This window comes from Pleurodeles waltl, chromosome 5, assembly GCF_031143425.1.
Source record: "Pleurodeles waltl isolate 20211129_DDA chromosome 5, aPleWal1.hap1.20221129, whole genome shotgun sequence".
Classification (NCBI taxonomy): domain Eukaryota; kingdom Metazoa; phylum Chordata; class Amphibia; order Caudata; family Salamandridae; genus Pleurodeles; species Pleurodeles waltl.
In genome coordinates, this window is record NC_090444.1 from 1,505,218,806 (window position 1) to 1,505,241,749 (window position 22,944).

The window sequence follows — 22,944 nt, forward strand, 5'->3', positions numbered from 1 at the left end:
ACTCGTACTGACCAGTGTCCAGGCCATGCATGTAAAATGGCTGTTCTGTTCACTTACTATGCCCCAGATTTGGCAGGGACACATTAGGGGCATGCTGCTCATACAGCTATGCCCACACGTGCAGCATAGTGCACTCTGCCTTAGGGGTAGAATGCCTGCCAAAGGGGTGACTTACCTATATTGCATGCAGAGTATAGTGGACAGGGCACACAGGCTACAGGCTGTGCGCCATGTCAGTTTTGCATTTTAGGATTGCACCAGGACACTCAGCCTGCAGTGGCAGAGTTGGGTGTACTTGGATACATGGTCCCTGAGGGTGGCACAATCTGTGCTGCTGCCCTCAGGGGCCTACCCTTAGTACCTCATGCCCTGGGTACCTTTGTACCATGTATTAGTGACTTATAAGGGTCCCTAACTGTGTTTCCAATTGAGCCAATGCATCATAACTGTTTTGGGAAAGAGATCTGGCCCAGGCAGCTGGGTCACTAGGCACTAAGAACTATGAAACCACATCAAATACCAGGCAAAAAGTGGGGGCTAGCCATGTCAAATGAGGCCCTTCTCGCAGGAAGCAGGGGGTGCACACTGCTTTCACCTGAGCGATCATGTTGAGCTTGTCATCCAAGATAATGCCTAGATTCCTTGACTACTTATATACAAGAGTACACTGTTCAGAACAAGGAAAACAAAAGTCCACAAGGCACTCCTAAACTAGCAGCAAATGCCCTCCACATCCAGTCGGAAGTCATGCTTCATCATAGGGCTTGCTCCTCATCAGACTGGCGCTGCAATGTCTGATGGGCACCCCATAGAGAGGGCACTTTGCCGGAGATCTTTCATCAAAATTATGTGCTGTGCTATAAGCTATGGGGCAAACATTCCACCTATGTACAAGCAGATAATGGGAGAGAAGAAAAAAGGAATAAAATTGGCTTAAAACCCTACACACGAACAACAATTTATTGTAGAGGAAGGGGTCTTGGTCAAGATTGAATCTCCTATGGGAGTGAAAAAGAGATAATGCTCGATCACTCTCTCAACACTTACCAGATAGGAGTGACCTTCATCCCCTAAACTAGGTCAACATGTTTAGTGTCTAAGGGGTCCATACGGATCCAGTGACGCTTCATCAGGACCAACTAACAAAGAAAACAATTCTCAATGTTTCAAAAGACCACAATGTGTTTAAAGTCATAAATCAAAATACTCCAGTCACTTATTAAAAAAAAAAAAACCTACATGATAATCTACTCTTACATGGAGGGAGACCTGTGGAGAAGGAGAAAAACACACAGAATAAAATGCAGCTAATACAAAAACATCAGTACAATATTGTACGTAAAAAAAGTGACGCCAATCGGCGAACTCGTTGCTAATTGGATTCACGGCCTGAGTCTGTTATCTACCCCGACGGATGCCTTCCTCCTGATTATTTCAGGAGTGCGTCCTCTGTGTAGGTCTCTGGGTGAAGGACTGGCAACATTATAAAGTAAGTTATGCCGCTTACATTAGAACGGCACTGCTTCCTCTGTACTTAAAGTGGAAATCAATTTTCAGTTACATAATATTTTACATTACAACACAAAAAAACACCATATTCGTATTTAACTGCATGCTTACATTATTTACAAATTCAAATCACTTAGATCACACAAAATAAATTTGTTTACAAATAACCCAAAATTATTGCACAAACAAACACATTAAGCAATTTCATTACCAAAAGCTCAAACTTTTTCAAATGTGAGACCTACTGCATTGAAAATGCTTGTTCCTCGTGCTACTAAACGTATAGATAAAAAGACGGGTAGGCGACTGGCAATGCCAAGCACAGAACTGGAATCTCATTAATGTCCATGTAGTACCACAAGGGGTCAGACAATGCCCACTAGGTACAGCACGGGAGGCGTTCATAGCGAAATTCAAAGTTTAGGAGAGATTTTATGTATTCATTATTTTTTAGGCCGATAAGCAAAAAGCTACATTGAAGGCTGTAGTCAACATGCCCGAGGACACGAAGCCATGGGGGGCATAACATACACAGTGGTTGGGGGGCAGTCCATGGAATAAGGACAGCCCGACTGTAACTCGCCATCAATAGAGTATGTCACAGTTTGGTTTTGACCATGCAGTAAAGACGGAGACGTCTCTTCTACTCGCAGTGAACAGGCAGATCAGGATAGGGTGACCAGACGTCCCGGATTTCCCCAGACAGTCCCGGTTTTTAGAGCACTGTCCCGGTGTCCCGACGCTTCTCTTAATTTTAAATAAAGGTCCCGGTTTTTGGGACAAAGGTCAGATCTTTAAATAAATGTCCCTAGGTTAGATCACCTAGGGAAGCATAAGTTAAAAACGCCTACAAAGTATGGAATAATTAAAGTAATTTATCTGTTACTGTCAGGCAACACAGTCCCTTGTCTGCTCCCAGCACAGACGAGTGGGGAGCATAGAGGTGGGTGGGGGCAGCTGGGTGGTGGAGGGTGGAGGTCAAGCCATAATTTTAAATGTGTGTGTGTGTAGTTATTTTTTTATATAGATATATATATGTATAAATATAAACTATATAAGCACACATTCACAAAGCTACGCAACAAAAAAAATGGGACAGGCCAGATATAAAAGCGAGATTAAAGTCTTTAGTCTTTCTTTTATGTCTGACCTGTCCCGGTTTTTGCTCCTCAAAATCTGGTCACCCTAGATCAGGAGGCGTATAGTTCGGTGCTGACAGTGCAGTAAGGAGAGACAGACGTATCTCATATAAAGAGTGAAAGCAGACTGACAATGCTAAACTCGCCATTAACAAGTAGACATAGGAGGCGGCCCCCCTCCACCCTGGACCTAGTCGGGGGCCTGCCGCCTGTGCACAGTGTACTGTGCCTATTGGGCCCCATGGAGTTCTAGGTCCCCTACCCACCTTTATATGCCACTGAGGCATACAACTATGTTTTGATTGTGCAGTAAGGACAGACATGTAGAGCCCTAAAGAGAGTATAGACAACAGACAGTGACTGTACATGCAGTATTGCAATGCAAATAATAATTTCAGTTGTTTTATTGAATAATGGAATCATGTTTTTTTTTTTTACTGCGCTCCCACAGGGTTAAGGGGTTAAAAACTCAGAATGGCAGCTGACATTTTATTTTTTATTAATAAAGTAAAATGGCACCCGGGATGGGCCAGTGGCCAGGGATCAATTAAAATATATACTGGGTATGGGAACGTGCATGGGATCCTCGTCCTGAGACTGTCGCTGCCTTGGAGACCCCATTCCCTGGATCCTGACATGGTTTTAAAAGGTGGGCGGGAGGGTGCGCAGCCCTCCTCCCTGAGCCAGTCACAGCCCCCGGGATCCCATCCCTAGAACCCAGCATAAATAGTAAATAGGTGGTGGGCCACCCTCCCCAAGCCTCTCCAGGCACCGAGCAGCCTACCCCAAGACAGTTTCCCTGCCCGCAAGAGCACAGGCAGGTAAAGCTTGCCTCTTCCCACCCGGCGTGTGCTGCAAAATTTCTCCCCCTGGATGGGAGCAAACCTTTATTTCCCTGTCACAAGAGCGTGGGCAGGGAAACTCTGGTTGCTTCTGCAGTGAAAAATATCAACTTCCACAAAGTGGGAGCAATGCTGGCTCCCACTGCACCCAGGATTGGTACATGTAGGAAGGTGCAGGGTCCCTGAGGCTTTCCCCGCAGGAGCCAGCATTGTTTGGGGGGGGGGGGGGGGGGAGACCCTCCTCCTCCTCATCCTCCTCCTCCTCCTCCTCCTCCCCATGAAATAGAAAACATGTGTCCTAAAGATACCGTAACTCACACCCTTGCCATGCATCAGATTATCTGATAAGACAGTTTCCTCATATTTTGATGTATAGGTTCTCATTATGATAATTAGGCTACAGGATTTGGGCTGCAGGATCAGATGGATTGTGGGTACGAAGTATGATTCCATGACACCTGTCAGCCTAATCCGGGTTTTCCGGCTAACTACAGCGCCTCATCTCTTTCCGAGATGATTGTGGCAACCAGGTTCATGACAAGAATGACTCCTCAGGGGAATTGTGGTCAATCAGATCTCATCCCTTCTTCTCAGTTACCAAAGTCCTATATAGGTAAAGACAACAGAGGCAGAATAAAGTTCATTAAGGATTTATTGAAGTAACTGCATCTTAGATTAAAAAAAAACATGTATTGCAATAACTAGGATGATAAAACACAATAATAACAAGCAGGTGACTAAAAGAGTAAAACACAAAAACAGTCCTCCCATACTGTCACTAGGAGTGATCTATATTATTCCTACCTACACTATATTTGAGCACAGCGTAATAAGCCTAATTTGCCCTTCGGGTTTCCCTCTGGGAGTACATCATCCCTCATACCTTGAGGAAGAAGCCTGTAGTCTAGAGAGACACCGTCCCAATGTGGATCAGGGGTTCGACCACCTAAGCAAGTTGCTGTAGTGGAGCAGGCTACGATCAGCATACAGTCATCATCTGGCTGGAATCTCACTCTAACGTGTTTGGGACAAAGGGGTGTTTTTTTAGTAAACTACTGATATTCTAAGAAATGGTCCCCACGTATGAGTGTGTGTTTTTCTGTGAATGTTGAAGACACAGCATACTGTCGGCAACCCTATCTGACTGCAGCCTTGGAGAAAGCACAAAGTGAAATATATGTTCTGCTAAGAACGTGATGCTTTCCTAGGTGGAAGGACAGTGAGATAGGAAACAAAAACCAGCACTGCCAATGTTCCTACTGCTAGAAAAATAAAGCAATGCTGAAAAAAACGTAACTGGGTTATAGGTCACAGCAGCAGGCCTAGTTAGCTAAAACAACATATCTAAACATGGCTAAATTAGCTATACAACAATTTATCATAAGCCAATATTTGCAAAATACTCAATGTTCTAGTGAAAACATGTTGCAACACTGAACTAAGAGTTCTTAGAGTTGGGTATGTGTTCCAAGATCCATTTTTTCCCTCTACCAAATGTTAATCAATCTAGTTTCTAATAATCTCAGTCAATACTTTCTTCCCCATTGCCGTTGACACCCTCCCATTGGGCTAAGAGTATTTAGCGTGACACTCTATTGTATGATCTATTTATGGGTGTCCGAGAAAATCCAATGACAGAGAAGGCAGAGCTACTGATCTGTAATCCTAGTTCTTTGTTATTCTCTCTGAATCCATAACTTCTCAACGACCTGTTTCAAAGGATTTTGGCGAGTAGGCTGTGAGGAAGGCAATCGTTGCCTGTTTTTCCTTCAAAACGAACTACCACACTGACACTGCCCTGTGTGATGTGTGACTTGAGTTTCTTAAAGGTGCTGTCTCCACCTGTCAGTGTGTGCCCAGTTTGGTAAACTGCATCTTTTTCAGAATTTGGGTTTTGAAAAAGTGGCAGTTCAGCAGTGCTTTCGGACAAATGTATTGTATTTTAATGTGGCTAGCTAGATTTTCTTTTTAAAACCTAAAAAGAGAATACGTAGAAAACATTGCACCTTAGAGGCATGTTTTCATTGTAGAAATGCTTTTAAAAAAGGTGTTCAATGGATCCTGCACATGCACGGAGATATTCTAATATTTATAGATTCAGGGAGATCACCTATGACTGAGAACCAGGATTTACAGGTGAACAAGGTTTCCTTTCCGGTGATGGCGGTAGGTTGTTCATTAATGTTCTAGTTTTGCATAACTAGGAACAATATTGCCTTCTCCATTATGTGATCTTCATTCGAATTGGGGAATGCAGCCTACTCTATCACAAGAGGGAAACTTACTGAAGGGAGCAAAAACATGGAAGGGCAACAAATAGCATTAGCCATTTCACTCTTACAGGTTATGAAGAAATGATTGGCCTACTTGGGCATCAGTTCCCGGAGTCTTAGTCCAAGCAGTAATATTCAGCCATCTGGCTGAAATGTTTAATTCTGATGAGTGAGAGAGAGGTACTACATATGGTAGATGTGCCTTTTCTTTTAGCTACTTTTGCTGCTGCTCAGCACTTGATCCAATATATCTGGGTGGAAGATGGACTCTTGCTAATTACCTAAGAGTTTCTCCTTTTGGGAGAGTACTTTTTTCACGTTTTGTTTGGTTACATGTATGGAGTTCATAGTAAATGATGCTGCTTCAAATAAATGTTTTATTTCCATTTTAGAATATCCAGTCTACAAACTGGCAGACTATGCGTTTTAAACCACCTCCTCCAAATTCAGATATCGGATGGAGAGTAGAATTCCGGCCTATGGAGGTAAAACTTCTGAAACACAAAATATACTGTCACAATACTTTTGGTACATCTACTGAATGTCACCTGCTGATTGCAAGCAAACTTCTTTGACATTTTGTTGCCTAGGTCCAGTTGACTGATTTTGAGAACTCTGCGTATGTCGTGTTTGTGGTATTGCTAACCAGAGTGATTCTTTCATACAAACTGGATTTCCTCATACCTTTATCAAAGGTAAGGTTAAGTTGTGTTTTATGCTGCCACTCAGTTTGTTTATAAGTTATTTGAACACAATATTCATCTGTGAAGAATTGCGGTGGTAGTGGCAGGTCCATAGTATCACCGCCAATCCCCGGTATTAAGTATTACAATGGACTGTTGGTAGTCAGTCTTATAAAATAATTACGATAAAAATAGATGAAACTCCACAATCCATTTCTGGCTAGAAATGTCAATGTGGAATATTGGCTGCTTTTTTCTAGCAATGAATTATTTTTTAAAAATTAACTTGAAATGCTGTGATGTGCATGCAACAGTTTCAGTTGGGTAAATACTCTTGCTTACATCTTTTTCACATATTAGGTAATCACACATATCATTTGAATGTGTCTTTACAAAGTTTACGTGCTACAAATTGCTAACAAATTGCTAAATATTTATCAATTGTAATGGGTACAGCTTCCTGTAGATGCCTTATCTTTAGGATATTTCTCAGGTGTCTGACTGGTCTGGTAACAGCTTTTTCTCCAGTATTGGATCTTTCATAGATTCACATGCTTGAATCCTCCCCGTCGTCGAGGTGGGAGCCTCACGGTAAACTTAAATATATAAAAAGCAGTAAGTCAGTAAAAATAAAACCAGTAGGCCCAAGTAGGCCTCATAAGGTATTTTACAGTCTATCCACTTTGGTTGATACTCAAGTTTGGGTCTTTTCACAAAACAATCAGGATTCAGCCCCTCCCAAACACTCCCAACAGAGGCTGAATTCCCTCAGATTTTCTACCGCACGTCGTGTGAAGGGAGTCTCCCTGAGCTCTGCTCAGTTTTTTTCCTATTTTCTGACTGAAGATTGTTTTTTCTCTCAGGAAACTAGTTACAACTTTACTATGTCTGAAAAGGCAAAGAAGGGTCTGTTCAGAGACTGTGACAACTGTGGGAAGAAGAGACTACATATTGATGACCCCCACAAGAAGTGTATTTACTGCCTTCATCCAGACCATAAGGTGAGAGACTGCAAAATCTGTCGCACCTTTAGTCAAAAAAACCTCAAAGACCGAGAGGGTAGACTTCTCTTATGGCTACAAAAACAGAAAGCCTTAGAGCATCCTTCATCAGACAGCGAAGAGTCACCACAAACTTCTCGCCCTCAGAAAAGAACAGGTGAGAGAGATAGAGGTGCGGATGAACCACCAAGAAAAATGCACAAAAAGACTAAACAAGTCTTAACTGAAGAGGCATTTAAACATGGACCAAAAAAGGTTCATTCAGAACCTACTACGCCGTTACACCGGAAAAGCACCTCAAAGAAACCATCCCTGTCTCTGTCACCACAAAAAGAGACAGAAAAACTCTTTTTGGTGAAAAAACAACCGTCGACGACCGCCCCGTCGACGACAGTGTCGACGGTAACAGCGACCACGGTATCGTCGACGTTCACAACACCATCCTCACCGATGATTATGACGTCGTCGCCTTTGTCATCGACGACGATTATTACTGCAAAAATCTTCAAAAGAGCTTCGTCGGCAACCACATCGTCGACAGCGGAGGCCTCCTGGGTTCACAAATCATCCAGGGCACTCCCATCTACGCAAACTACGTCGGCGAAGCGACCGTCGTCGCTAAAATACCCGTTGACGAAGGGACCGTCGACTAAGGAAAAGACGAAGTCATGGACGGAAGCGTCGACGAGAGACCCGTCGACGAGAGACCCGTCGACGACAGTACAGTTGACGACAGTACCGTCGACGAGGGAGCCGTCGACGAGGGAACCGTCGACGAGGGAACCGTCGACGATGGATCCGACGATCACCACAGCATTAACAGTTTACAAACCTTTGGACATTTCACCAGCTCATTCCTCATACCATCATGAGGACTCCACCAGATTCTTACCCCTTTCCCTTATTAATATGGGGGACAAGCCATCTGACAATTTGCTGATGCATACATCACCAAGTAAGGTGCTGCCATACCCACCGCAACATCTTTTAGACGATGAGGATGATGACGTTCAAGGAATGTTTGGGGCAGCTAGTAGCCCATCCCAACTAAATGTCAAATGTCAAGAGTTTGATGAAGAAGAGGATCAACATTACCAGCATAGTTATGCTTCAACATCTTATCCACAGGCAAACCAACCATCGCCTCTAGCTATGCCTAGCACATTAGTGACAGATTTACAACATATGTTGAAGGACTACTATAAAAGGTTCCCACCGTCAACTCAGTCCACGCCACCTAGACCTCAGAGTTACCAGCAAGCTCAAACTACTAATGTTTCCGAAACGCCACAGGCTAGTAGACCTGTAACTAGCCAAGCTCCGGAAGCTTACCTCTCGTCGGACGACGAAAGGGAAGAGGGCGAGCTAGCAGATTCAGCGGCTAGTGAATGGGACGACTATCTCGTTCCCACACCATCTCCACCTCCAGCAGCTCCAGTGGATTCTCCTCCAGAAGACATAGGAGGTTTCCATAATATCATAGAGAGAGCGGCGAAACGTTTTGGCCTGGAAATTGTTTCCCATGAAACTGAGTGTTTTTTGTATGACTTTAAAGAGCCATCAAAGAGATCCGTAAGAGCCATACCTATTGTGGATTTCTTATGGCAGGAGGGTTTGAAGGCAATGAAGAACCCGGCAACAGTGCCTTCACAAATGCCAAGGCTAGAGAAAAAATACAAGGCCCCAGATGATTCTCCGGCCTGTTTAGTCTCACAACCGAAACCTGACTCGGTTATATCACAGGCGGCTCAACGACGATCCAAAAACCCCTCTACACCTATTGCGTCTCCCCCAGACAAAGAGGGAAGGAGACTAGACAATATCGGTAAGAAATTCTCCTCGGTTGCTGCAGTAACGGTCAAGGCGGCAAATTCCCTCGCCATCCTGGGAAGGTACGATCGGCAGATGTGGGCAGACATGTCCGTTTTTGTAGATTCACTGCCAGAAGATCTCAAGGTGGAGGCTAAAAAGGTCTTGCAGGAGGGAGAAAGGGTTTCCGCAGAGATAATAGACAGTGCAATAGATATTTCCCTCACTGGCTTTCGACAATTAGCTGGAGCAGCAGTCCTGCGCAGACAAGGGTGGCTTAAAGCTACTTCATTCAGACCAGAAGTCCAGACTCGTGTTCTCGACATGCCCTTCGATGGAGAGAGTTTGTTTGGCAAACATGTCGATGATATGCTGCAGGCTATCAAGACGGATACCGATACAGCAAAATCCCTAGGTACCCTGCAATTTAAAAAACTACCTTTTCGTGGAGCAAGGGGTAGAGGTAATTACTCCTTTCGAGGTGGATACCAGCAATACAGGTCACAATATACATCTTCCTCCACAGGACCAGGACATCAGCACCATCAACAACAGCAGCATTATCGATTACCACCAGCCGCAGCTTACAAACATCCGGCTAGAGGAAGAGGAGCTGCCCGAGCAAGAGATACAGGCAGAAAGCAATGACCAGCGGATAATCTCAACACCTCCCCAATCAATATTGAAGGTCGGAGGTCGCATCAATTCTTATTTCCCCAAGTGGAAGGCTATAACATCGGACAGATGGGTACTAGATGTGGTGACCAGAGGTCATACTCTGGAATTCATCCAAACACCACCGAGTGTCCCTCCATCGGGTACACCGCCTCTGAGGTTGAGCCAACTTCTCAGGGAAGTAAGGATAATGCTAACAAAAGGAGCAATAGAACCAGTCTCTTTATCTCAAAGGAACAAGGGATTCTATTCCCGGTTTTTCCTTCTCAAGAAACCCTCAGGAGACTGGCGCCCCATCCTGGACTTGAGAGCACTAAACAAGTTTCTAAAGAAACAATCGTTCAGGATGGTAACGTTGCAGGATGTCCTGCGTCTCTTAAACACGGGCGATTGGATGGCATCCCTAGACCTCCAGGATGCTTATTTTCATATCCCCATATATCGCAACCATCGCAAATTTTTAAGGTTCAGGGTAGGAAGTATGCACCTCCAATTCCGGGTTCTACCATTCGGTCTCAAATCAGCCCCCAGAATCTTCACAAAAATGCTAGCTCCAGTAGCAGCACATCTTCGCCAGGCAGGTATCCAGGTCTTCCCTTACCTGGACGACTGGCTTATAAAGGCACCCTCAAAATTCCAAGTAACAAATCATATTTCCTATTGCCTTCATTTGTTACACAGCCTGGGGTTTGTAGTCAACTACCAGAAATCTCAGATATACCCCAAACAAGAATTGAGTTTCTTGGGAGCAATTTTGGACACAGTACGCAGCAAAGCGTACCCATCACACGAGAGGAAACAAAAGTTAACCTCGTTGGCAGACAACCTATCCAGAAAAAAGTTTGTTTCAGTCCGCATCTACAAATCATTGCTCGGAATGATATCATCGTGCATTCCGCTAGTCCCAGATTGCAGGCTCCATATGCGACCCCTGCAAGAGCAATTGGACATACAATGGACACAGGTCCTCGGCTCCTTCGAAGACAAGATTCGCATAACGCCTCTAATGAAGAACACTATGAGGTGGTGGGCGACTCCAACCAATTTCTCAAAAGGGCTGTCTTTTCTTCTTCAAACACCAAGTTACATAGTAACAACGGATGCCTCTCTCGAAGGATGGGGTGCACATTGCCAGGACCTGCAAATCAGCGGAATCTGGAATCAGCAAGAGAGCCAGCTCCACATCAATTATCTAGAACTCAAAGCAATACACTTAGCTCTAAAAGCTTTCTTGCCAAAGATACAATGTTCAAGCGTCTTAATCCGGACGGACAACATGACCAGCATGTTTTATCTAAACAAGCAAGGAGGCACAAGGTCCCTACAACTCTCGCAGCTAGCCCAACAAATTTGGACATGGGCCATCAAACACAATATTTCACTAAAAGCGGAGCATGTGCCAGGACAGATCAATGTTCTAGCAGACACCTTGAGCAGGACAGTAATTCCTTATCACGAGTGGGAGCTAGACCAGAAAACTCTCAATGGCCTGTTTCTATTATGGGGCAAACCAAACTTAGACCTATTTGCCACTCTCGAGAACAAGAAATGCCAGTTCTACGCAAGTTGGCTTCCCCAAAAAGATTCGTGGGGGAATGCGTTTTCGATGAGATGGTCAGGAGTTTATGCCTACGCTTTTCCTCCGATCCCGCTCATTCCGAGAGTCATCAGAAAAATGAAGACGGAGGGGTGTCGACTTCTACTCATAGCTCCCAGATGGCCCAGACAAATATGGTATACGGAGCTCCTCATGCTCTCCGAACGACCACATCTACTACTCAGACAGAGTCCGACTCTTTTAACGATGCACCAGGGACAAGTCACACACCCACATCCGTCGTCTCTTCATTTGTCGGCTTGGCTCCTGAACACAATGAATACTTAAATCTCTAAATCTCCCCAGAGTGTAGAGACATCTTAGCAAAAGCTAGAGCTGACACTACCAACAAAACCTATAGACTTAAATGGAAACGGTTTTGTGTTTGGTGTGCAGCGGAAAATATACATCCTTTATCTTCTACTCCGGAACAGATACTTCCATATCTCCTGCTCCTGGCAAAATCAGGACTTGCATATTCTTCCATACGGGTACATCTGGCAGCAATCTCCAGATACCGCAGATCACCAGATAGACTCTCTTTGTGTTCCACAAGAATTGTCAAACAATTTATGAAGGGCCTTTTTCGGGTCTTCCCACCAATTAGGAAACCCCCGCCTCTATGGTCATTGAATGTTGTGTTGATGCAACTCATGAAAGCTCCTTTTGAGCCGATCCACAAAGCTGACCTAAAATTCCTCGCATGGAAAACAGCGTTACTGTTAGCTCTTACTTCGGCTAAAAGAGTCAGTGACATTCAGGCTTTCACCATCAAACAGCCGTTCCTCCAGTTTACAAACTCAGGTGTCATCCTGCGGACAAATCCTAAATTCATTCCGAAAGTTCCCTCAACATTTCATTTAAATGAACCAGTCATCTTAAAAACCTTTTTTCCAAATCCGCAAACAGTGGCGGAAAAAACATTACATTCTCTCGATATTAAAAGATGTTTAAAGTTTTATCTACAGAAAACTCAGGCCATCCGCCAGTCGGATCAATTATTTGTAGCATTCGGCGGAACAAAGAAGGGACACGCGGTGTCCAAACAGACTTTAGCAAGATGGATTGGCCTGGCGATTCAATTCTGCCATTCAAAAGCAGGAAAGCCGCTCCACACCAAGGTGAGAGCCCACTCTACAAGATCGGTAGCCACTTCAGCGGCACTCTTTGCAGGTGTACCACTACATAGCATCTGTAGAGCAGCAACATGGTCCAGCCAACACACATTTACAAGACATTACTGTCTAGAGGAGACAAACCAGGTCGATACAGCAGTGGGACAAGCAGTGCTGAGGCATCTATTTCGTTAAGGTGAGCCTCTTACACATCCCACCACCACACTCGAGGTATGGTCATTAATGGTTCATTTTCTTCTACTGTTTAACGTGTCGTATTCTCCATAATAATAGCATAAACTGTGTCAGGATTTCTTGCCACACACATTTTATTGCTTTTATATTCGTATGTTTGTGAATATAAATATAATTATATGTAAGTGCATATTTAAAACTGAATTAATGTGAATCACATCACGTATAGAATTACGATGGAATTACAGTCAATGTAATTCAGTAAGTAAGAAAACATTACTGCTCGTTACTCGGATTCAAGCATGTGAATCTATGAAAGATCCAATACTGGAGAAGAAAATTAGTTACTTACCTGTAACTGCAGTTCTCCAGTATTGGTATCTTTCATAGATTCACATGCGACCCACCCTCCTCCCCTCAGAGGCTCCCCTATTATACAGATATTAAACTTCACACTCCTAATAGAAAATCTGAGGGAATTCAGCCTCTGTTGGGAGTGTTTGGGAGGGGCTGAATCCTGATTGGTTGATACTCAAGTTTGGGTCTTTTCACAAAACAAAGTGGATAGACTGTAAAATACCTTATGAGGCCTACTTGGGCCTACTGGTTTTATTTTTACTGACTTACTGCTTTTTATATATTTAAGTTTACCGTGAGGCTCCCACCTCGACGACGGGGATGATTCAAGCATGTGAATCTATGAAAGATACCAATACTGGAGAACTGCAGTTACAGGTAAGTAACTAATTTTCTTCTAGCTATAGCTCGCCAGGTGGTGCCATGTGATTCGAACCTTGACTCTACTTGCCAGGCATGATGCCATCTGCCTATAAAATTCAGCTGACTTATGCTAGCTCCAGTTTCTCCACATGTACTCGACAAAGTCTGGCTCACTCTTTCATGCTTCAGCATCTGAATTAGTTGCTGTCACAACTGAGAAAACTTTCTAATGTCCCTTCTCAAGGTTTAATCCCTGCCATATAAATGCAGCAAGCAGATGTTTTATCAGATCCGCCCAACATCCTCAAATGGTGTCTTAGATTTGATCACAATACAGCTGCCTGTCATTCGTGTTCATGGCGCACCCGCAGTTCTTCAGAAAGCGCAAACCCAAAATATTTTTACCAAGGCCCAGAGGTATAGGCCAAAGCATACCTCTTGGTCTACAGGTACGTCTCCTATGAGTGAATGATCTTCCATCAGATCTTATCACAAAAAGACAAAGCTCCATAGAAAGGAGAACTCCTTATCTTCAGGGAAACCTTTTTGGGTTTATATGGAGTCATGGTTCCATTACACAATTGCAGACTTTGAAACTGTAGAATATTCATATAGAATTTATGAAAGCATCTTCTTACCCTGCACAGGTCGAGGCCTTTTGTGCCATATCTTGGTGAACATCATTAGGCAGGCTTAGGTACCATCTGGTCACTCCCAAATTGCGGAACCCCTCCTTCTCGCTTGATTTCTCCAACCTTGACAATGATGCATCCTGACCGCAGAGGCTCAGGCCTTATAACTAAGATGCCATGGACAACTGCGCTATACATGCCATCACCCCGGATGCTGTTTTTGTAGTTACTGGCAGTACTCTCTAAGCTGGTGAAAATTCTAAAACTGGCAGAAGAGGTCAGAACTTGCTGTAGAGAAAAGCCTCTTCGTTCCAAAACATTTGCACTAAAGGAAGCGTTATTCAGCTCTTTCGGCTTAGCCATAGTTGATGATGACTAAGGGGACACAGATGACAATTCAGAGGCCAATAATCATCTTCCTCTTTCTTGCTATAATGTGCTGAAGGTTTGGATGCCTCAACAGATTCTGAAGTACAGCTTGGAATCTGAGGATACCATAGTCCGATTCATGGGCACAGCTGTCACATTATGCTAACATGCTTGGATGCTTTTGATTGTCTTTTCAGGAGATATCCAGGTCATTGTGATATACCTGCCTCTTGATGATTGGTCTCATCCCTTGAGTGCTTCAGAAATAACAGGGCCATTGCCCGCTGGCTGCACCTGGCTTCACCTTCGGAGAAGTTTTATCAGCTATACGGAAAGGGAGCTACTTAAGAGACAAGCAGACCTGTTAAACTGCGCTGTCAGCCAGACTAGACATCTCAGCAAACACACCACTTCTTTTAATGCACAGGTGGGACAAAAAGCCTCCATCACCAGAAGCAGCAACAAATACAGGCTCCCACTTTCTCCACCGATAGAGACAACCATGATAGATCGCTCAGTTATTGGGAGGTTCTGCGAGGATTACATGTACCTTTCCTGTCCCTCTTCCCAGACAATACTCCTTTCACCAGGATGTGCTCTTTGGCTCACACTCACACTGTTTCTGGATGCAGAGGTCTTTTCCTTGCTAGACAAAGGAAAGTAGACATTGTGCCTCTGTAAGAAAGTGACACAGGGTTTTGATTTTTAACTTCCTTTAATTCCTGATCCCCATGAAGGAAGGTAGTCTGAGAACCTTCTGGGATCTCTGCCTTTCAAAATTTTTCATTTGGCGGGGGAAGATCAAAATTCTGTTTCTGAGCCTAGCTTTGCTGGCCCTAAACACAAGGGATTTGTTGGTGTCCCTGGATTTGGACAATGCTGGCTTCTATCTTCAAACACTTTCTGCTCACAGACATCAATTGAGCTTCACTGTGGGTCCTAACATTAGCAGTTCCGTATTTCCATTCGGGCTGCTTACCTAGTCTTGTGTCTTCATGAAAGTGCTGGTACTTTTGATAATTTCTATGAGGCTGTCAGGAGTCCATGCATTTCCATACACGGACAACTGGCTGGTGAAAGCGTAGTCACTGGTGCTGGGCAGCTAATATCTTTGATAGTAAAGCCCAAGCTGTGGAGAAGAGTCATCATGCAGCTATGTCCAGAAGTCTTAATTCACTCCAGTATAGAGGTTGATCTTTATGGATGGGCTGTTAGACACAGCCCTCATAAACATTTTTGCTACTCAGGAGATCGTGGGTATTCAGTGATGATTGAGAGATTTTAGACTTAAAAATAACTTTTGGTCCTACACAGTTTTTTGTTTTTTTTGTCTGCTTTTCCGCAAAGCTATGCGTGCCTGCTGGTTTGTGCATGCTTCACGGTGGTTGAGAGCTCTGAAGCATTACCTGTGACAGCAGTGGCTCCAATATTAAGGGAGTCTGAGCTCAAGTGCTCATTTACCCAATCAGTTCACCTGCACTGATAGATGGACCCCTGCAGTCTTTAGGTGGGTCATCTGTTTAGCCCTTTGCAAGTATAGGCTACCCTGATTCCAAAGAACTTAATTGGTTGGGCAGTCCAAATGGGCAACATGACTGCTTAGGGCCTTTGTTTTGCATTGTAACAATGTCTGCAAGTAAATGTGCTAGAGCACTGGGTGATTCACCTTTCCCTGAAGGCGTTTCTCCCTTCCAGTATCATGGAGTGGCATTCAGGTTATGTTGGATAATGGGAAATTGCCTAGCTATCATGAAGGAAAGTTTCAATACTATTAAGGACACGGAGGCGAGGATTATGCAGTTCTTTCTTCACTTTTTATTAAATAGCAGGTTCAAAGTTTAAATTAAAAACATAACAAACTACATATCCCATGAGTCCACTTCCATAGCAACCATTGTCCAATAAGGTTCCGTAACTACCAACAGTATAAAATGCCCTCGATCACGTCACTCTCCCCCTTTCTTCACTGCTGCAGTGACAGATAAGTGCCCTTACTGCCTCTGAGCTTTTTCAAGTTTTGTGAAACTGTTTTTGGTGACTGCTTGATAATATTTGCACATTCGCTGCTGCTCTCTTTCAGTTGTTGAAGCAACTACTGTTGCTAGGTCACGTTTCCAATGCGCGGTAGGCTTTTCAGCCCAAGCGCTCTTTAGGAACGCAGTAACACGTCGGGCGCGCGTCTCAATTTCTTCGAGCGTTTAATGAGCGCTAGAGTCGCTTTGCGCTCAGCGTTCGTTTTATTGCACGCTAGGGGTTGGGCTATTTTTAGGATCCTAGGCTCTCTTCTACCCCTCCGACCCCCCCCCCCCACTGACACCGCGCTGCGGTAAGATTATACCTGGATGCTTGCCAGCGCGTCTCTTTCTTTTGCTTTCAGGCTTTGCCTTGCGGCAATACCTACAAGTCAAGCTGGTCTTGGTGACTGCTGTACATGTTGCCACCAATTCCTTTTCTGTTGAGTGTCCTTTGGGAGGATCAAGTCCAACTGATCCTAATTGACCTGGATTGGACAAAGAGGGTCCAGTACACCAATCTGACGACACTCCATGCTCAGCCCCCTCTTCACAATAGGATGGCCCAGTCTTGCAAATAGTCACCAAGAACTGCAGTTGCATGAGTAAAGATTTACTGGTGCCTGCTGGAATTCTTTTGCCTCCCTGGTGAAGTTACAGACATTCAAGTTAGCCAAAGAATCATCTGTAAACCCGCTGGCAACCTTGATTGCCAGTTTTATTGACATTTTAATTTAAAAAGGTATTTTTCATTGCAGGTTCAACAGTTTGTTTGCAGGAGGTTTTGTTTAGATAATTGGTGCATTGTTTTGATAGTTGGTGTTTACTCTGTGGGTCAGGCAGTGGTGAAAACCAATGTTCTTGCTTAAGTTTTGGAGCCTGGGCAAGCCTTAACTCAGCCCTTGCTGTCACTAAAAAAAAGTTCTCACTGATGGGCACCTGGGCTAAATGTTGTTCCTGCCCCCTGTGCCTCCGACCTTCTCTGGATAAGCCTGCTTTTCTGCAGTAACACCCTGTTATTGGGTACTTCAGACTTTTACTGGCAGGATCAATCCAAACTATTTTTCGTATGACCCTTTTGGATTGAGAGTCAAAGAGAATTGAGGCATTTGAGAAACAAGTGTTCCTAAGTTACCCTGTCCCTTCAGTTAGTTTACACCATCTGTCTGCTGGGTGCATACTCCTATGCATCATTACACCTGGTCCCAAAGATCTTGCCAGTATTTCCGTAGGAACTCCCCGCCAACTTGGTACAGACCATTCAATATGGCCAGCCAAATAGGTGTTATGGTCAGGCCTGAACACAACAGATTATTTAGGCAAAGCAGGCAGGATTTGCATGGTGCTCCACTGCCATGCATCGATTGTAACCACAGGCTTCTCAGGTCATCTCCTGGTGTCACTCCTGGATATGCCTTTAAACAATTCATGCCTATTTGGTGAGAAGGGCCTCTCTGCTCTCGAGCATGTTAAAGAAAATAGAGCCACATTGTGCTTTACACTGCAAGGCATTATTCCAATCAGCGTCACCGCTTTCAAACCTCTTTAGTGTGCCCCAAGTGACATACAACCACCATGTGGAAGGCAGAATCATTTATTTTCTATGTGGGTGGGAGGCCATAACATCCAACAGGTGAGTCGTTTAGAGAATTCAACAGTGCTGTTCCTTGCTATTCTTTTTAAACCTGCTGCCTCTTCCAAATACATTAGAGCAGCTTTCAGATGACCGTTTGTCCATTTGCCGCAGGACGTTCAGGCTCCTTTGTCCAAAGGAGCCATAGTGAGAGTCCCGGCCTCAGAGATTGGAATTGATGCTTCTGCTGTTATTGCTTTGTGCTGAAAAGGAGCTGAGGCCTTCGTCCTATTTCAGATCTTTGACCTCAACATTCCTTCTTGAGAAAGAACAAAGATAATGTTGGCCTAAGTTCTGTTTGCCCTTGATGAGACTGGCTGGTAGTGCTGTACCTGTAGGACACCTATTTTCCCTGTTTTGCAGACCCAGAGGTGCACACTTACCAATAAAGGATGTCCATAAGCATTTTCAGTTTGACATGCTTCCTTGTGACCTCACTAGCGACCCTGGGGTGTTCATGAAGATAATGGCGGAGGTTACAGCATACCTTTTGAAGGTCAGGTGTATCAGTCTTTTCCCACCTCAGTGACTGACTGTTGAAGATGAGCATTTTGACTTCATTGGAGTGTACTGTAAATGTGCCAAAGTCACACCTGACCCCTTCAAAGAAACTGCCTTGCATCAATGCCATCCTAGATACAGAGCATTCCTGGACCCTTCCCTCTGACCTATCCTCTGATACTCCAGTACATTTGAGCTGTGATCCCAAAGTTTTGGGCTCGTTACTGGATCTCGGTGATAATAGCTCTGAGGCTTCTTGAGTTATTGGCATCCTGCTCTACGACCATGCCAAGTGGTAGTAGTGTGATCTGAAGGCCTTGTAGTGTGATCTTAAGGATCTGTGTGCCAAGCACAAAGGGAGACTGTCAGTTTATCCAGGTTTTGGAGGAGACTGCAAAAGATCTGCTGTGGGGGCTCTTTGGCCACAGTTGAACCAGCAGCAGGATCCAAAGCTGACTGTGATGATGGACGCATCACTGCTGGGTTGTGTGGTCATCTGTTGGAGTTGCAGGCCTTTCGCTTGCCATTGAAAGTCATACTGATGTCCGATTAACTTAAGGGAAGGCTGGCTCAGGTCCTCTGAGACAACACCACCGCCATGAGGTTTTGCCACAAGCAGGACAGGGTGGCATCCTGGGCCCTGTTCCACAAAGCCCTGTGCTTCCAAAACTGGCTGAATCATGCAGACATTTACCTTACCTCACACGTCAGGGTGGAGTTACTCTGCTGGCAATGTTTGGTAGACAACAAATGGCAGGGTGCCTTAGAGCGTTGGTGGGGGGGAACGCCTGCTCAACCTCTACATCACTCCTGAGAAGCAGAGTGTCGGCACTTTTTTGCACACTAGAGTTCCTGAGAAGATTCGCTATTAGACACACATTCCATCTAGAGTGCATCATGGGACTCCTGTGTGCCTTCCTGCCACTATTATGTCCTGCCCAGAGTTCTGACGTTCAAGAACGACTGGGCTAAAGTCATCCTAGTGGTTCTGGGCCAAGGGGGTGAAGTAGCTGGAACTTCTGTGCAAGGTCATCTATCCTCTGATCAGGCTGCCTCTTCAAGATGCTCTGTTGCTGCAGCAATAGGGCAGAGTCTAGCACGCAGGCCGGTATGCACAATCTATACCTCCATGTTTGAAGATTGAGCGACAGAGGTTGACTGCATTCGATCTTCCTCCTTAAATAGTGGTTGCTTGTGGTGATGCTTCCTTCTACAAAGTTTGTTTAAGCTGGAACAAGTTTGTTGCTTGGTGTCGCACACGAAAGACAGGCTCGTTGCAGGCCAAACTGTTAAATGTCTTGTACTTTGTTTGATCTTTGGCCCAGTAAGGACTTGCATTAGGTATGTTTAAAGGTTATCTCTCTGCTGTCTAGAGCCTCTTTGCTTTTACCAGAGTTGCTCTCCTTTTTCAAAGCACCTGTTGTGATGCAGTTTCTAAAAGATTTATTCCACAGATTTCCTCCAAAGCCCTGTGTGACTCCACAGTGGGATGGTTAGTTCCTACTTTCCTTATGTTAACCCCTTTTGAGCTATTGCATAACTGTCCCTTACTTCTCCTCACTTTAAAGATGATCTTTCTCATAGGGAAAGCAAAACCTCAACTCGACTTGTGAGATTCAAGCTGTGTTAGTCTAGTTGCCCTATACAACCTTCTTTTCAGACAAACTAGTGCTGAGGTCTAGAGCAACATTTCTTTTTTTTTTTTTTTTAAATACCAAACTTGGTTACCTCCTTTCAAGTCACAATGTACCACATTTGCGATGCTGTTTGCTCCACTTCAAGCCCTCAAAAGAAGAAGAGTCTCCATCATTTGGACCCCAGAAGAGTGGTGGGATTTGACAACAATCGTACCAAAGGCCAATGGGTGGACGTTCAGCACTCAGAAAGGTTCTCAAAGGCAAAGAAAGCCAGGCAGCACAGAAGACTTTATCCGGGTGAATAGTCCTCCGCATTGGGATCTGTTAACCTTTTGCCAAGAAGTAACCTTCAGAATGATCGAGATCCTTTCCAAAGGGCTGCTACCACCGTAACTGGTATGCAGAGTGCCGGCCCTGAATATCTGTGCAAAGTGGCATCAGTTCATATGTACATTATCGGAAAGTGTCTCTTTTGACATGGTAGCTCCCTAGCCCTGCTGCCCTCCCCTTCTGACCCCCCCCCTTCCCTCCCCCCAGAATACACTTTCTGCCTGGTTTCTGGTGCAGTTTCAACTGAAAGTCCACTTGGTCCCTGCTAAACAGATCCCAAATGCCAGATGTCTTTTACCCAAAACTGCACAGTCGTTTTCGCCATTAGGCAAACTTTCAGCTTTCTGCTGTAAGCCTCTAATAAATGTTACCCCTGGTGCATAGGGCATGAGGTACTTAAGGAATGCCCCTGAGGTCTGCAACACAAATTGTGCCATCCTCATGGAAGTCATCCCTCTGGCAGGCCTTCCAACCCGAAAAGCAGGGGGTATTATATTACATCTGAGGGCACACCTTCTTGAGCAGATATGCCCCTGCTATGTCTTTGTCGATTCTAAGACATAATAAGTGAACAGGGAAACTATTTTAAGTACATGTACTGGTCACAGGTCATTACAAGTTCCCCAGCTACATGACGGAATCACGGAAGATAGGAATGTTTGGTATCAAACATCTTGTATTAATAAGCCCTCACTGAATCCAGTGATGGATTTATTAATACAATCCATTCACTCGTAGGGTGCCTTATAGGTGCCCCCCTAAAACCCACCAACTCTTAGCATGGACACTGACTGCTCAAAACCAGTGCAGCTTCCTCGGGGGGGCAGAGTTCTCCTCCAGAGGTGAAAGCCATCGCTCTTGCAGGCTCAGAACAAAGGCCTGCTCTGGGCAGAGGTGCTAACACCTCAGCCAGGCAGGACAGACATTCCAGAGCGAGGGGCTTCAAAGCCCTTTCTGCCTTTGTAGTGCGAACCAGGCCTTTCCAAATAGCAGCGAAGGCTGATCCCCAGTTCCTGACCCCACTTCTGGCGGCAGGACTGGTGGGAAAATCAGGCAGATTAGGAGGTGTGCCCACTTCATGTCAGTCCCACACCTAAGGTAGATGACCTGAAGTGGACACTAACTTTTAAATTCCGCCATCTTGTTTGGAAGGAATGTAGGCCACTAGGGGTTAGGGTTATGCCCACTTTCCAACATAAGTGGTCATAAAAAGGGTGTAGTCACCCTAAAGGTGAGTAGCCCATTGGCTACCACCTGGCGCTCCCTGGAAGGCCTCTAAATTCAGTATTTAGGTGGCACCCCTCAACCCTATGCCTCAGATTCCTAATTCCCTAAGAAGAGCGAGACACTACAGTCACATCAGCAGAGAAGACTTCAGACACCAACTGACTTGGCCCCAGCCCTATCAGCCTATCTGCAGCCCTTGACGATCCTGCTCCGGAAGAAGACCTCTCCTGCAGCCCCGTGACCTCTAAAGCTTTGGGAGGACTGCCTGCCTTCAACAAAGATCAAGATCCCTAAGAAAACAGCAAACCTGTCCAAGAAGAGACCAGCTTTAAAAGAAAAATAACTCTACCCTGAGGAACTTTAAGTGGGCAGGTGTGGATTTTCTTAGTTCAGCCTCCTGGCCCCCAGACTGCAGCCATTTTCCAAAACTGATCTCCCCCATTGATTTGTATTGGGCACCCGACGCTGTGTTGGCTCTCTGCACTAAGCCGCCCCTGTGCCGCTGATGGTGTAAGTTTAGTGCTGCCTTGTGCGCCCATCCCATCTACTGTGCTTACCTCAGCCACAGGAGATCGACCCCTGGCACTGCTTTAGTCAACAGTGAGCAGCGCATCTTCGTTCACCCCCAGTACGCATTGGTTAACATTGGACACCTGACTCCGAATTTGACCACTGCACCTGGCCACCCCCTGTGCCGCAATGGTAGCACTCTTTTTGTACTGATTTGAACCTTGCCTGATGTTGACCTAAAACTCTGAATACTGGATTTGTAAGTCATGTACTTACTTGCAAAACTGAATTCTTGTTTTCCTCCCATAAGTTAAGATTGCTAAACTGTCATTGAAGCCTCTCTACCTTTCCATCTATCCTGACAGTGATGCTTCCCACTAGGGCATCTTTTGTGCCAAACGTGGTTATGCCCTTTCATGTAGGCCCATCCATCGCTTTGCCTGCTTTTTTACGCACCCTCACATCCTTCTGGGGAAGATGAAAGACTCCACCGCCTGGACCCTAAAAGAGCGTTGGCACTCTACCTTGATCGTAC

General features: G+C 44.9%; 1 protein-coding gene across 1 annotated transcript in view; it reads left to right on the forward strand.

Moving 5' to 3' along the window:
* Window positions 1–22,944, forward strand: part of GCLC (glutamate-cysteine ligase catalytic subunit) — a 158,454-nt gene that overhangs the window by 105,860 nt on the left and 29,650 nt on the right. The window contains exons 11-12 of the mRNA XM_069235795.1: window positions 6,156–6,248; window positions 6,354–6,458. Coding sequence (XP_069091896.1) covers window positions 6,156–6,248; window positions 6,354–6,458 — 198 coding nt within the window. The remainder of the gene's footprint in view (window positions 1–6,155; window positions 6,249–6,353; window positions 6,459–22,944) is intronic.